The following is a 15,891-nucleotide window of genomic DNA, read 5'->3' on the forward strand; positions in this document are numbered from 1 at the left end:
TCCACTGCTTAACTGAACTAACAAATAACTAATTCTGTCAGTCGAGTTATTCTATTTAGAAACCCAGCTATTTCTGTCCAGTAATGAACTTTTGAAATCCTCTGTGCGATCATAACTAAGAATTGTTGCTTTCACTTACAATCAGAAATCGTCTTGTAGAAGCTGAAACTAACATTTACATCAACACTATGAAATTTCTTCAGTCAACACATAAAGCTTACTCGAGCCTCTCCTTCTATTCTCACAACATCAAGATTGGAAACAGAGAATGCCTCTAGAACGGATATACTTCCGCCGTCATCAACATCTCAGATTCGCGAGATACAACGCTCCGCCCACGAAAATAATTTCAGAAGCCACAACATAAAAAAGTATCTTGTAATAGCTTATCTAGTTTAATTGACAAAACAAAACCAAGCTGGTCTCCCTAAACTTGGTCCAGAGGCGGATCCCAAATCTATGATAAACCCCGATAGAGGAACGTTCTGGAGGCTCCCACAAGTCATGGAAATAACATCTATTTTCCGTCTTTACCTGTATTAAAAACAGGGCGTAAAACTCCACAAGTTTGTAGAATCGGCAACAGCAAAATATTCGGCAACAAAGTCGAACTTTCATTTCTCAAACCAAAAACTTGCTCTAAGCCCCCGGACGCCGTCTTCTTTTCACGTCCAAATTTCATCCCCTTGAAAGATATTATCCAAACAGATAAAGTCTGAATCAACTCTCATGCAAATCATAGAGACTTCCGTGATTATTGTTTGTGGTTAGGCATGATTTTGTGGAGAGGGATGTGGCATATATATGTGACTTTGTTTGTTAGATAGAAGTAGATAGCTGAGTTTCGAAAGGTAGGAAGGAAAATTTCAGATATTAATTGCTCAGGCTGACATTCTTTTCACTCTTCTGATGCTATTGATAACAATTAATTCCATACATTTCGCAACTCACCAGACTGCGCTGGCGACTTAACCACCCTTACCAACACTTTCCATTTCCAATTCCAGCCTTGAATTTTGAATTTCGAAATTCAAGATCTCGAACCTACATGTCCCCGATATCTCCGCTCTCACCTCTTAAATTCTTCTAACACGCCAACAAGACCTTTCTACAAACAAAGGTCCAATCGAGGATATAAGCGTGTGAGATGCGAAGTATCAGCCACTAACAACAGCAAGATCGCCAAAACAAACTCAGAGGGCACAAGCTTCCGACTTATTCGTTGGCAATTTTTCAAAGGTTATCTAGATATTCTCAAGTATCAGGGGTTTGAAAATCGGTGGTAACCAGAGCTTCGACAGCAAAAACACGCTTCTCACACTTCCCAAGATTGCTACGAGTACAGGGAGCTGAAACCAAGGTTAAAATTTAATCACTACTCTGCCAGGAAATTCCCTTGAATCATGATATGTGCATCTGTAGCGGCAGTCTCGACAAAGGAGTGACGTCTTGTAGCTTGAACCATTGATATCTGTGACTGAAGCTTGAAGGTTCTGGTGTTGGTTTTTATAGTATTGCTGTCGAGTTTTTAGATGGTTGTGAATGAGGAGTCTAGAGGGTACTATGTTATAAGAATATCTGGCAGAAGAGTCAGGAGACGCTTTGTTTACAGAAAGAAAGTTTTCAGAAAGGGACCTGTCACTGAAGACCAAACTGGAGAATATGGCACGGGAAAAGATGTACACAGAAGTATCAATGAGTCGTATTTAGAAGGTGTATTTCCCCCGCTCCTTAAAACAGATAACACCACGAATCTTCTAAAGCCATAAGCTGAAGTTCACCTGTCGTAAATCATAACTATCCATCCATTGCGCCCGAATCCCTCAAAATGAAAGCAAAGGTATTGCAGATTCGCTTCCAGACACGCAATCAAAAAACAACCCCCTAAAACCCCTCACCCACCCTCTCAAACTCCCTCGCCATCGTCATAGTCGGCAAATCCCTCCGAATCGGATCCTGTTCACCACACCTTACCAACCGAAAAATAAAAAACTTCCCAGCCCCCGACTTCCTCGTCTGTTCCACATATCCCGTCACTCTATACAACCCATCATATCTAAACCCCTTTCTGGGCGCACCGCTCCACTTCCCCGTATCCTTGCGTATAACCCTGACAGGATTCCTCGTATTAATACTCGCCAGGAGATTTTCGCGGCCGGCACTACTCGCGTTAACCGTCTCATTGGCGGCGCGATTCGCAGAGGCGTCGGAGTACCAGATCTCGTCGCCGGTGTCTTTGTCATCGTCGTAACCGGTTGAGATGAGAATGCTGTAGGCGCCGTTGGAACCACCGTGAATGCCGGCTTGCATGTGTCCGTGGACGCCGTCACGGAGACAGGTTATTTGGAGAGGCCAGCAGGTGCCGATGGCGATGCCGTTGTGACCGTATACTTTGGGGGATTTAGAGGTGAAGGCTGGGTCGATGCGGTAGGATGTGCGGCCTGTGCCTGTGGTGGTTACTTTACGGATTTTCAAGATGTGGTGCATAATGCCTGCATCGCCCCAGATGGGGTCGTTTGGTGAGGGCTTAAAGGTGCGAACGCTGCCTAGAGTTGCTGTTTGGTTATTGGAAGATGATCTTGCAGTAGTTGTTCGGGGTGATGGAGGTGGTGGTGCAGGTGCTCCCCAGTTGATAGCTTCAAAATCATCAAATAACGAAGTAGCGATTCTCTGATAATGTTCCGGAAAATTATGTTCTGGCTTCTTGATAGCTTTCAAGATACCGAAAACATGTGTAGCTTCTCTACATCCATATCAGCAACAATTATTCACACAATATAGGAGAATCACTTACTTGACCTCCGGCGTCATTTCCACATTCGCCCATGTATAAAGACTTAGCACCAACCTCGACCACTCACTGTCATCCACCCTAGCCGCAGAACCCGATCTTTTCATTTTCAAAGCCATGAATGAGATCGCTCTCATGTTCTCAGCATTAGCTTGAAACGTAGACAAATTGTCAAGATAAGGTGCAGCGAGTCTTGCAATTTCAGCTTGAAGCTCAGTAACTTCGGGTTTGACTTCATCAAGAATCTCCTCCTTCACCTCAAAATTCGACTCATCGGTATTTCCCATGATGACCTCGTTGTTTTGAAGGACTCTGTTGACGATCAGTAATCTTTATGTTTGAATTATTGCAAATAAGTACTTACGCCATCTCATTCATATTCATCTCACCCCGCGTCGGCGAATTCAATGTATCAACGCGTGAAAATTCGCTTGTCGGAGCGGACGATCGAGGGTTTGTTCGTCTGGGACTGTTCGACGCGCTTGCGGCGTTTGTAGCGCTGTGAATTGACGCGTTGCCTGCAGCATCATGTACGTAAGGCATCTTAAAACTTTGTTGGAGCCAAGATGCAGCTTATTGTTGAGTTTCGAGTCAATGTTGATTTGTTTGTTTACACAAGGAAGGTGCGATGTTCGTTTGCAAAGGTGAGGTCGAGGACAATGTTTGCTACCCCCTGTATGTCTTGGCGGTGACTCTTCTACCCGAGACTTGGGGTGAGTAAGTGATAGATTAGAAGAAGAGTAGATGTAGCGAATACACCCTGTACGATGGATCCCGGATTCGACAAAGTTGTCTCTCAGAAATCGAAACAATAAATGACTGCCTCTTTAGAAAGTTTATGCCAATCCATCAACGTAGTGTATAATGTCAATCCCTAAGTGGCAAAGAATCTTCTAGTAATTCATCTAGCGATAACGGTTACTAATAACTTTACTCTTCTTAGAATCTAACTTGCGTAACTGCAAAACACTATATAATAAGTTAATTATAAGAAAAGCTCCTGTAACAGCTTTTAAAGTAGAGTGTATCGTTCGTGTAAATCGTTCTAGGTAGCAAATGTAATAAGTCGTTATCTCCAATTATATCTCGAGCGATATTGATTATATATTTAGACAGTCGTAATGTGAAATAGTCTTCTCTATCGCAAAGATAGGTATAATGCTCTTACGGAGTTGTGAAAAGACACCGATGTCGTAATTTCGATTAACTGTTCATGTATGTAAAATGCGATTGTGGCAGTCGTCTAAGACGAATTTATAAAAAATGAATTCGTCCTAATAACGATTAAATAGAAGTTGAGGCAATACTAAACTAATCTGGCGGGGGCGAATAGCTCTTATATACTTTGCAAATTAGCCACCCTACTCTAAAGTAAGCTAGCCACGTCACAAAGTCCTTACCCCATGCTAGTCCCCACTCTAGCGAGCGCCTTATATATATAGAGTCGTATTAGAGATCCTATAAAGGAAGGTAAATCGCCTTAAGATAAGAAGCCCAACTTAGCCTGATAACAGTAGCAAATAATATTAATAATAGTAATCTCTAAATTTTATTTATAGTATCTTCCGCAGATATCCTACTCTACCTCTATATAACATCCTAGTCTTACCCCTCTATATACATATACACTCCACCCCGTCTAATGATAACAAAACACTTTTCAAATAAAAATGACATAATGAATAAAATAAGAGAACGATGGTGGTATCTGAAAACAAAAATCTCGTGATAAAATGCGCGCGATCCGCTTAGCGACGGTTAAAGTTCAAGTATCTTGACTGTAGAAAGAATTAGTATAGACTCGGAGGATAAGCAGGACGGAGAGAACTTACACCTAGGAACAAGAAGATCAAATTACTGGCAATGAACGCTGCAAAAATGCCCAGATCCCTCCATCTGTTATCGAAACTGAGCTCAAGAGCGTTGTAAAACTCGTCACCGATCTTGTACGCGCAGTATTGGCATGAGCTGGTGGCATTATCAACCAGATAACCAGGTCCCCCATTGGCGAAGAAATTAGTCATGTATTCGCCGCAAGTTTGTCCCGCAGGAGCGGTGAAGGGGTTGAGTTCGGAGGATGTGCACTTCACGGGAAGATCGTGAAGTTCGGTGACAACCATACCACTGATGAGTCTAGTGAACGGTACAAGCTGGTACAGCCATGAGCGCCAGAACTTTGGCATCTGTGGTTTGGGAACTGTGACACCACAGAAGAGGGCGAAGGTAATGATGATGAAGGGGTTAAGGAGAGCGCTGATAAATGGCGATGGGGTAATGGCGGCAACCATCTGTCCAAGAGTGACCGAGAACAGTTCGGTGATAAGAACCATGAAGAACTGGTAACCGGCACGAGAAGACTCGCTTGATAATCCAGGCATGTAATAGATTGGAAGGAAGAATCCGACAGCGCAAAGGATAGAGTACGGCATCTCAGCGACAACCAAGGACGAAGCGAATGCGAATTGACCGTACATCTTCGAAGAGCTCTCACGGTAGAAGATCATACGAGACAAGGCATACTTTGGCTCGACTTGTGCTAGAATAAGTGCTGGAAGAACAGTCACCTGGAAAATGACGAAAACTCGATATTGTAGTGATGCTCTGGAATCGTTCAGGTTCAAGTATGCAAGACCAGTGATGAGAGCGATAATGACATGATTGAACAGTCGAGTGAAACCATAGTTGGGAGATCTCCAGAAAGACAAGTTGGTTCGTTTCTGGACAATCTTAAGTTGGTGCATAAGAGGGGTAGCGTATTCTTTCTCGTCAACCTTAACATCTCCACCAACCTCGGAAAGTCTCTGCTGCTTCATCTCTGAGATTCGCTCTTTGATATTGGCCAACTCGGGAGAATCAGCGAAGATTTCTGCCCAGTCACGATTTCCCACACGTGGGGCCTGTCCGGCTCCTATGGCATCAAGCATGTACTCGGCAGGATTTGCGTCAGGAGGACAATCGGCTCCGTGCTTGCGAAGGTATGCCAACAAGACATTAGCATCTTGACCAATATCACCAAAGTAGACAGTTTGACCTCCACGTTGAAGGAGCAACAAGCGGTCGAAGTTCTCAAACAAAGCAGCGTTAGGTTGATGAATAGTGCAAAGAATAGCTTGACCAGCGTTGGCGAGTTTTTTCAAGAACCGTACAATGTTGAAAGCAGATTGAGAGTCGAGACCTGAAGTAGGCTCATCGAGGAAGAGAAGAAGTTCTGGCTTTGCGGCAAGCTCAACACCAATGGTAACACGCTTTCGTTGTTCGACAGCGAGACCTGATTCGGGATCACCGATGATAGCATCAGCCATATCCTCCATTTCCAACAAGCCAAGAACCTCCTCGACATAAGCGTACTTCTCGGATTGGGGAACCTCGATGGGTTGGCGAAGATCGGCTGAGAATCTAAGGGCTTCTCGAACAGTTGTGGTAGGCTCGTGTACATCAAGTTGTTCTGCATAACTTGTTTGTCTTTGAAAAGAGGTTCCAGGGGCGATTCCATCAACGAGAATATCTCCAGAAATGACACCAATATTCTTTCGAGCGGCCAAAACATCTAGAAGTGTGGTTTTACCAGCACCCGACGCTCCCATCAATGCGGTAAGCTCTCCTGGCCTAACATATCCATAGATATTGTTGAGCAAACGAAGTTGACCTGCTGGAGTTGGGACGTCGTAGTTCAGTCCCTCCCATGTCAAGACAGCTTTGGAGTTGAGGTTGATTTCGGAACCTTCAGCCTCGCCTTTTTGTCCTCGGCGAGCATCCCTCTTAGCGACAAGTGCGGCGTTGAGCTCGTCACGTTCCTTATTTGGCTTCTGAAAGACCTTGGCAGCATTACCACCAGCACCAAATGTCAACCATTCTCCCAAGGTCGCGTTTGAGATCAAGAATGCAACAATCAAGGCAACAATAATACCAAAATTTCTCCATAAGTCCGATGGGCTATAAGAGAATCCTTGCGTAATGTATGCGGAGCCGCTAACAATATCTGTACCAGGAACACTACCTGGTAAAGTGCAAACCTGATGGTTGATGTCGGTGTATCCAGGACCAGATGGAATTAGAGAATCAGGGCCGCATCGCAAATCGATTCGACTAAATTCGTTCTCCATCAAAGCAGAGAATCCCAGACCCAAAGCATTGATCAAATAGATCCAACGAATCCACACTTTCTCGGATTGATATTGAATGATATAACCGGAAGTGATGACGAAGAATGTAATGATAGTAGCGGCAAACTTGATGGCATAATCGAAATCGGGGCACAAACACCCAACTGTTCGGAAGAATAGAGTCATGGCGAGATAGCCACATACAATAACAATGTAAAACGTGAAGAAGGCGCCTGCATCGCGGACAAGGCCGCACATGAAGTATACCATGATTGAGAAAACCATGATCTGAACCGCCGAGAAAGCAACATCAACAAGGATTTGCGCAATCCATAACGCTGAGGGGCGATGAAACGCGTATGCTTTGTGTTTGTTGACAATAGGACGGCCGAGCATAGTACTCGCCAATTCTGCAAAAGCCGTGAAAGCGTTGAAAAGGAGGGAAATGAATAGAAGACCACCACGAGTGAAAGCACCAGCTGAGGTTTGGGGTAGGTCAAGCCAGACAGTTCCGAGGACAATGGCGATAGTGATACTGGTAATCCAGGAAACAACGAGCGAGAATTTATCTTGCCACTTAATCAAGTATTGTCGCTGCATCAAAGCCCAAATTTGGAGGTAGTATGGAACGTTGTAGACCGATTTGCTTGAAGTGTACTTACGTTTGTTGTCATGTACCGCAACTTTAAAGTCCTCAATTCGTTGCTGATCCGCTGCAATGGAAGCTCGGTAATCGTTCATCTCATTGCTCAAAAGTGTAGAAAACTTCGACTCCTTAAAGGCCTGAGCAAGTGACTCGGGTGAATTTGGAGCATTCTCAGCGGAGCGTCCTGGAGCATAATCACGTTCGAACTCATCAGTACAGCCAGTGAGGTAGTCGGGAGTCGTTTGTCGTGGTTTCTCCTTAAATCCAAGTCCCTCAAAGTAGGCTCTAGCTTCCGTTGTTGGCCCAAAATATACCTGCTTCCCAGAATCGATAACCAGAACCTTGTCGAATTGTTTGTAGATATTCTCACTCGCCTGGTACAATGATACGAAAGTGGTCGTCTTGTAGATATTCGTCATTACTCTCAGCGATTTGGCGTAATCCAAAGCCGTAGAAGCGTCCAATCCTCTGGTCGAATTATCCCATGCGCAAACTGTGCCACTCGTGACCATCATTTCCGCAATTGAGACTCGCTTTCGCTCTCCTCCTGAGACTCCTCTGACAAAAGGATTGCCTACAACCGTGTTCCTGGTATGCTCGATATTGAACATTTTAAGCAGAGTCGTGATGACTTGCTCCTTGAAATCAGCCTTGGACATGCCATGTGGTCGTTTGCCAGGTGTTTTGGTATCGAGCGCAAAGTTCAAGGTCTGTCCGACAGTGAGAGTAGGATGATGCACATCGTCTTCCTGATTGTACACTGCCTCTCCACGATAATGCTTTGCGAACTCGGTTGCATCGAATGGACCGTATAGAACTTCCCCATCGACGCCTGTATACCCAAATCTCTGGTTGGCAATCACCTTGAGGAATGTTGTACATCCACTACCAGGCCGTCCAAGGACCAGGACCATCTCTCCAGGTTTGGTTACACCCCTGAAGTCATCCAATATCTTGACCTGTTTTCCCTTCTTCCCCACCCCAAATATCATCATCGCCGTCTCGACAACATTGAAAAAGCTGATAAACGCGTCTGGGAACTATTTAGCAATATTAGCATGTTTCTCATATGGAGCAACCGGATTTGCCTACAGTTTTAACGAAATTGGTAACTCCTCCAACACCAGATACTGTGAGGCCATCCCAAATCACACCAATGTGTTTTGATCGTATGCCGGATTCCTGTTCTGCGGCATGCGCGCCATGCAGAGTCTCTTCAAGGTCAAAGCGGTCCCCCTCGGTAGAATCTGATGATGTCGCATGTTCAATATCCTTTTCATCCAAGTTGCCTTTGGCTTTCGACTGTCTCGATTGTGTCCTGGAAAGTTTGCGGCTGGTCTGACTGATCCCAGACAAATGACGTTGGAGTTCTGCAAATTGCGCCTCGGCTCCAGCTACATCAACCCCCCCAGTTGGATTGCTGAAACCATTGGGATTGTTCTGTCGCGCAGCTTCTCGCTGGGTTTCTATATTGGCCGCGGTATCGATCGAGGCTCGGTTCGTGCTGGTCGCTGTTGTACCTGTCGAGGGTCCTCCTATGAATTCGTCGAGGACTTTAGGCTCGTGGGAGGCTGCTGGCAGAGACATTGAAACGCAGGTGGCGTTCTCGCCTGTCAGCCTTAAGAGCTCTATGTCTTACAGGCGTTCCTATTGGGACTCAGTATGCGACAGGAGTAAGAACCTCGTACCAGCGTCCGAAGGGACAGGAAGGGAAGAAGTAAAGAGATTAAAATTATAAGTGAATTAAGAGAAACCGAGAAAATACTGGGTCGAAGTCATAGAGTATTTATTTGGCAACGCTCAAGCACGCCCACGCCCTAGCCAACGGCGCCCTGCCTGTCAAGAAGTTTCGGCTTCGGCACCATGGTTTTTCCACTACCGTAACCTGACAGATCAAAAGCGGTCCGGCGAAAAGACGGCAGAGTCAATGAAATGAGTTTACTCGTAGCCTATAGTGGGGTATAGCAGGGGCATTCACAGTCGGAAGCTCCATTTCTCTGGATCCGAACGATCTTCGACGGATGTGACCACGAGGTTAACGGATTTAAGCATGGCTCACCCCTCTACCGAATACAAGACAACAACACTCCAATCAAAAGAATCCCACTCATGCCCCTTTCCTGAGTCATTGCGGTTTGCTTTGGTCTAAGATATGACACTTTAGAGCACGGTGTAGGGTCAATGGAGTAGCGGGGTAAGCACCGATACACAACAATATATCAAAAGAAAACAACTCGACATGACAGTCAGAATGACTAGGACTGCGCAAGACCTTTGGCAATGAAGAAAACCAAACCACTCATATCGAGTCAGAATGAGTAAGAGAATTGAAAAGTAGACGGATAAAGAAGCGCAATACCAAGACTCGAGAAACTCGTTCTGTGTCACCGCCACGCAAGAGCCATGGCAGCTTAGAAATCGAGAGTGGATAGTCTAAAATTGCGCTTGCTCCCTTAAGTATTCTCCATATCTCCCAGAAACCGCTAGTATTCCGGGTGTCCACAAAATCGCACGAAAGTGATCTAGCCATTCTCGCTTCTCGCAACGCAGATTGGGTAGGTTTGGATGCCAGCCTGTTAACATCATGAGCGTTTTTTGAACCGATTCGGCGGTCCAATTGAGGATCTACTTCGAACTACAATATATTGCTGATGATATACGGAGTCTGAGGCTCATTAAAGCCGAATCAAAACAACATCGTACTCGAATTCGACCGCACTGTCTGGTGATCTTGTGAGTCGAGGCACAGAAATGTACTGCTTTCATTGCTAATTCTCCTTGATCCTCATCAATTGAGCCGTCTCAAGGCTTTCGGATGAGTTCCTCCAGTACAATTCATTTCATGGCTCCTCAATCCGTATCGCTCTATCTTGCTAATAGCTCATAACTTATAGTTCATACTCCCGGAATAGATAGCGTGCAATTTGAGGCGGTAGGATGATTACTCACCGCGCTGAATTTTGGCAGCCTGGAGACTGCTTATTTGTCTGACAGGAGAAAGATTCGAACGGTGCCGGAGATTCGGATTAACTTCAATTGCGAAAGGTTTTTATGTGCTCGATAAGGTGCTTATACCCTCTTCTCAATTATCAATGGCGCTTTACTTCGAAGTATTCACCACTTCCATCGATCTCGCATTCCGCCTCTTCATCACCATCATCATCTTCTTCCTCAGTATCCTCTCCATCTTCGTCCTCGTCGTCGTCTTCCTCGTTATCTTCATCCTCGTCTCCAGTTTCTCCTTCATCGTCGTCTTCATTTTCGTTATTATCGTTGTCGTCCGAGATAGATTGGTCTATAGCCTCGCAGAAGTCATCCCACAACGCAGATATTGATGTATATCCGTCTCGCGTAGTCACGAATACACCGGCTAGGTCGTGATCTGTAAGGTTGCTCACAAGATCCTCTTGCAGATCACTATCTCCTGTAAAATTGTGAATCAGGTAAACCGATTTGTTCTGTATTTTTTCGGGTATCCTGCTCAATTGAGTCGAGTTGAATGCTGCCCAAGTATTTTCATAGATAATGATCTCATCTGCCAATTTGAACCAAGACTCATCGACGTTGACCCCAGGGTTGTATACAACTTTGTTGCGACTGGGTGGCAGTAAAGCTTTTGCGAAAGCTGTCACGCCTGCCATGTAAGATATGTTTTCTGTGGTGTTCGCTGAAGGTGCCTCATCAAAAAAGATACCTGAAACTCGAATGTTGGCAGTGGTGTAGTTCGTCCACGACGCATAGGATTTTATCTCCTCTTGCACAGTTGTAATGTTCCGCGTAGCCCAGGTCGTGGATACATATCCCAGCGTTTGTACATTGGTATAGTTGTTGAGTATCTGAAGGTGTGTAACATAGTTGATGTCTGGAACGACATTCGCAAGATTTGGAGCGACGACAACTTGGAAATTAACACCCGGATGCAACGCAATTGACTTCGCGACGCTATCCCAAGAGGTATTATAAGGATAAAGATATAGTGGAAGAAAAACAGCTGTTGGGTTCACCATCTTGTCGGTCGCTGGACTGTGATGTGTGAAGTATGCTAACACTGGTAATGTTGACCACAACATACCATCGAACAAGGAGGGCGTACAGCATGACTTACCTTGTTAAGAAACATTTGGTAAATACGACACGAATTTGATTCGGCTCCTGTCAGGTCCGCGCGTCCAAATAAAATCTTCTTCATCGTACTTAGGCTGAGTCGTAGATTGAATTTTGGCCATCTAGCTGGCTCGGGATTTGTAGATAGATGAGTGGCTGAAAAATTGGGTTGGCGATGGTAAAATTCCATGCAGAAGATTCTCGTCTCTCGACTGCCGACAATTGTTGAATTATGTAGTGCTGCTGTTTCACATATAATGATGGACGATAGAACGGTGATGATTCGTAAACAACGAAGGGTGGTGATATGGCATCCGGCACGTGACTTATGCTCGTGGTCTGTGCGCTGGTTCTTTCTCATCGTTCGCGTTGAGCTTCCAGGTTCGTCGACTGGTCAAAACACAAGCCACGCAACACATTGTCAAATGATTAACAATATCTTCGCGTTGAGGTATGCAATCTCTCGGATCCGCCACGAGGTTTAACGTCTTTTCTCGAGTAACGTTCCTCATATAAAGGATCTACGGTTACACCTACATCTGCATAGCAACAGGTAAGGCAAAGACAGTGGGGAATAATGGGACCGGATAAACCTATCCAGGTATTTGCAGCAATGAACGATGCCCTCGACGGCCAACTTCATTCTAGCTGCGGGTTTGGCTATCCAATTCAGAATTTCACGGTTTTGATAAGTATCTTCAATGCCGTCACGGTAAGTCAAATTCATTGTCAGCTATTTGACCTCGTCATTGCCAGTTGAAAAGTTTGGCGGTTCTTGTCTTTACTTCATTCGAATCATTTCGAAATTCTTCTGGCTACAATAATAATGTCTACAATCTATCAGAGATGGGCTCTTGCGGCTATGTCGATCCTGCCCCAAGCCTATGGCTCCGTGTTGTCTCCAACACCACCAATGGTAAGTACATTGTTTCGTAAGTCTTAGTGATCGTTTCTAACTTCATCAGGGCTTCAACAATTGGGCAGCACTTATGTGTGGTTTGAATGAATCCATTTTCGTTGATACTGCACGAACAATGGCCAGTAGTGGATTGCTAGCTGCCGGTTATAATCGCCTCAATTTAGATGATTGCTGGAGTACTATGGAAAGAGCTCATAATGGTTCTATGCTCTGGGATAGTGAGAAGTTTCCGAGAGGCCTTCCTTGGTTGACTAGCTTTTTGAAGAGCCTTGGTTTCATCCCCGGAATATACACAGACGCTGGCATTAAGAGTTGCGGTGGATATCCTGGAGCATTTGGGTATGAAGAAATTGATGCGAAAGACTTTTCTAACTGGGGATTCGAGTATCTCAAGATGGACGGCTGTAATATGCCTACGGGAACTGAGGCAGAATACAAAAAAGTCTATGGCAAATGGCACAGTATTCTGAGCAAAATGCCAAAACCGATGGTTTTCTCGGAATCTGCGCCTGCTTACTTTGCAGAAGCCGCCAATCTCACAGATTGGTATGCAGTAATGGAATGGGTACCTGAGTATGGTCAACTTGCGAGACACTCCCGGGACACTCTGGTGTTCAATTCAACGCTTTATTGGCCAGACATTACCGGATGGGATAGCATTTTATTCAACTATGGACAAGAAGTTCGTCTAGCGAGATTTCAGAAGCCGGGCTACTACAATGATCCCGACTTTCTCAATGTTGACCATTTCGATTTGTCATTGGAAGAGAAAAAGTCTCACTTTGCTATTTGGTCATCATTCTCTGCGCCTCTTATAATCAGTGCGAACGTCACTCGCTTGACCAAGGAAGAAATCGCTTACCTCACCAACAAAGATATCATTGCAGTGGACCAAGATCCCTTGGTACAACAGGCTACACTGGTCAGCCAGGACACTAATTGGGATGTACTAACTAAAAGCCTTGCCAATGGTGATCGCCTCGTCACAATCATCAACAAGGGAAACTCAACTGCGACTCACAGCGTTCCATTAGAGAGAATTGGTCTAGTGGAGAAGAATTTGGTCAAGGTCAAGGATCTGTGGACTAGCAAAACTTCTATTGCAATCAAGAAAGTGGCGGCCACAAACATACCGTCCCACGGAACCGCCATATTACGCATCTCAGCAGCAGAACACTCTCTGGGTAAAGTAATTCCAACCGGCAAGATTTTCAACACTTTCTCACTCGGCACATTGACCGCGACGTCGAGAAGCAAGCTTAGCTGGGCGAGCTCATCCGGTACAGATGGTCAGGTTTGGCAAACTCGGGATGACCAAACAATTAGGCCTCTTTCTGATACCAACCAATGCCTCACGGAATCAGGTAATGGAGAAATCACTTTGAGGGAGTGCAACAAGAGAAGAGGTGGACAACAGTGGGACTACTTGTACTCTGGCAATGTGCAAAGCATTGCTACTCAGAAATGTTTGACAGAGTCTACTGGGGGGACCGTTACTGCTGAGAAGTGTTTGTATTTGGACAATACCCAAGTGATTGCTCTGCCAGGTGGTGTTGATATTGTCAAGAAATAGGAGGGAAAGATTGATGTTGACTTCGAAATGCAAAAGTCTAGCAAAACTATCAGAATAAAATTTCTTCTCTAAACTTGTTAGTAATCTGCTGGAAATTTAGTGAATCTTCTTGAGGCCTGTTAATCTAACTTTGTCTATACGACTCCCTGGAGCCTAGAAGTAGGTACTTCATGGGTGCTGTCCATCACAACACTCATATCAATTAGTATCACTGTCCGTGTTCTGTAAGAAGGCAATCCAGGTGTTACACCACTTATCATGACTATCTTCCACTCTTTATTCGTATTCAAATCACACCCTCTCCCTTTACACGCCCTGCATACTTTCGGCATCATATTACGAACACGTGATACTCCTCGTCAAATTACCCCACCTTCCACGCCTCCATTTCTCCCGCTCGCCTCATCTCGACATTAACCAAATATCCACTACCACTTCTCCACATCTGTCATACGAGAATATGTGTACGTACGCCTAGGTTAGCGCTACGTTGCATGCAGATAGCAGCTGTGTAACATCACTGAAAAAGAGGAGAAACAGCTCCATTCTGTCGAGCTGGAAAGTCACGTCACGTAGTTTGGCGATTCACCTATTTCCTGTAACTGGCGAATTCGACCGTAATGATTGTTGTTCTTAAAGAGTGAGGTGTTACTTGAGAAATCTGATACAACACATTCAATTCCTCTCAAGTCTCAAGCAAAACGCACAACTCAAAATGTCAACAACTACAACCACTACCACGAATACCTCAAAATCGGACCTTCTCGCCTCACTAAACCGCGATGGCTGCATTCTCATTCCTTCTCTCCTAACCTCAGAGCAACTATCCACTCTCCGCAAAGCAACTAAAGAAATTGACACCCTAGCACGAGCAGGAAAATGGCCTCACGTCCGTACCCTTCCCAAACAATTCCCCCCTTGGACTACAGCTCCCGGCGCCAATCCAGCAGAACAAGGGATCTGGGGGGTCCAATTCCTAATGCATCCATCACTACCACATTCCCAAACCTTCATCCAGAATTACTTCTCTAATCCGATTGTGGAAGTGGTGAAGGAATTACTGGAATGTGAAGATGAGGAGTTAGTGTTGGAGTTATTCAATCTGCTAGTGAGACCAGACAGAGATTTCGAGTTGGTCTGGCATCGCGATGATGTTCCCTGGAGTATAAATGGGAAGGAAGAGGAAGAACGCCTTGGTGTTGGACAAGAGGGGAGAGCATGGCACGCACAATGGAATCTCGCACTTTACGACGATGATTCCTTGATCGTGATACCAGCATCTCACAAGCGCTCCAAGACAGAACGAGAGCAGAACGCAGATCCCCATGAACTCGGACTCCCTGGAGAGATCAGAGTGCAGATGAAAGCTGGAGATGTAGTGTTTTATGATAATAATATCTTGCATCGCGGGAAGTATGATTCGGGGAAGGAGAGGGCGACGCTGCATGGGAGTATGGGGAGGACGGGGGGAAATAAGGATAGAGCGAGAAATGTGTTGCAGCATGGGATTGGGGAGTGGGTTGGGGATATTGATTTGAGCGGGTTGAAGGGGGCGGAGAAGGAGAGGGCTGAAGGAATGAGGGAGAGATTGAAAGCTATGGGTGGCCATAGTGGGGAGTATTCTTTGGAAGGGTGAAGAATTCTTGATATAGATGAAATTACATAATGATCATATTAGAAACTCATGGGATTAAGGTAGATAATTTACCGCGTGAATCATATGGCCAGTCCCGAACGGATGGCAGTGGATGCTTC

The 15,891-nt window shown here is 45.2% G+C and overlaps 5 protein-coding genes across 5 annotated transcripts; 2 read left to right on the top strand and 3 right to left on the bottom strand.

The window, feature by feature from the left end:
• Positions 1-1,884: 1,884 nt before the first annotated feature.
• GLAREA_00057 (uncharacterized protein) lies at positions 1,885-3,334 on the bottom strand (the record flags this gene model as incomplete). Its single annotated transcript, XM_008084817.1, has 3 exons — positions 1,885-2,743; positions 2,795-3,103; positions 3,156-3,334. 3 exons carry the CDS (start codon positions 3,332-3,334, stop codon positions 1,885-1,887), a joined length of 1,347 nt encoding a protein of 448 aa, XP_008083008.1.
• Positions 3,335-4,539: 1,205 nt separating this feature from the next.
• On the bottom strand, positions 4,540-9,127 carry GLAREA_00058 (P-loop containing nucleoside triphosphate hydrolase; the record flags this gene model as incomplete). Its single annotated transcript, XM_008084818.1, has 3 exons — positions 4,540-4,569; positions 4,624-8,580; positions 8,633-9,127. The coding sequence occupies 3 exons, from the start codon at positions 9,125-9,127 to the stop codon at positions 4,540-4,542; spliced, it is 4,482 nt and encodes a 1,493-aa protein (XP_008083009.1).
• A 1,502-nt stretch (positions 9,128-10,629) lies between these two features.
• On the bottom strand, positions 10,630-11,547 carry GLAREA_00059 (uncharacterized protein; the record flags this gene model as incomplete). Its single annotated transcript, XM_008084819.1, has 1 exon — positions 10,630-11,547. One exon carries the CDS (start codon positions 11,545-11,547, stop codon positions 10,630-10,632), a length of 918 nt encoding a protein of 305 aa, XP_008083010.1.
• A 923-nt stretch (positions 11,548-12,470) lies between these two features.
• On the top strand, positions 12,471-14,136 carry GLAREA_00060 ((Trans)glycosidase; the record flags this gene model as incomplete). Its single annotated transcript, XM_008084820.1, has 2 exons — positions 12,471-12,560; positions 12,610-14,136. 2 exons carry the CDS (start codon positions 12,471-12,473, stop codon positions 14,134-14,136), a joined length of 1,617 nt encoding a protein of 538 aa, XP_008083011.1.
• Positions 14,137-14,851: 715 nt separating this feature from the next.
• On the top strand, positions 14,852-15,772 carry GLAREA_00061 (Clavaminate synthase-like protein; the record flags this gene model as incomplete). The annotated part of the gene is made up of 1 exon (XM_008084821.1): positions 14,852-15,772. One exon carries the CDS (start codon positions 14,852-14,854, stop codon positions 15,770-15,772), a length of 921 nt encoding a protein of 306 aa, XP_008083012.1.
• Positions 15,773-15,891: the final 119 nt, after the last annotated feature.

Source organism: Glarea lozoyensis (genome assembly GCF_000409485.1).
Source record: "Glarea lozoyensis ATCC 20868 chromosome Unknown GLAREA3, whole genome shotgun sequence".
Lineage (NCBI taxonomy): Eukaryota > Fungi > Ascomycota > Leotiomycetes > Helotiales > Helotiaceae > Glarea > Glarea lozoyensis.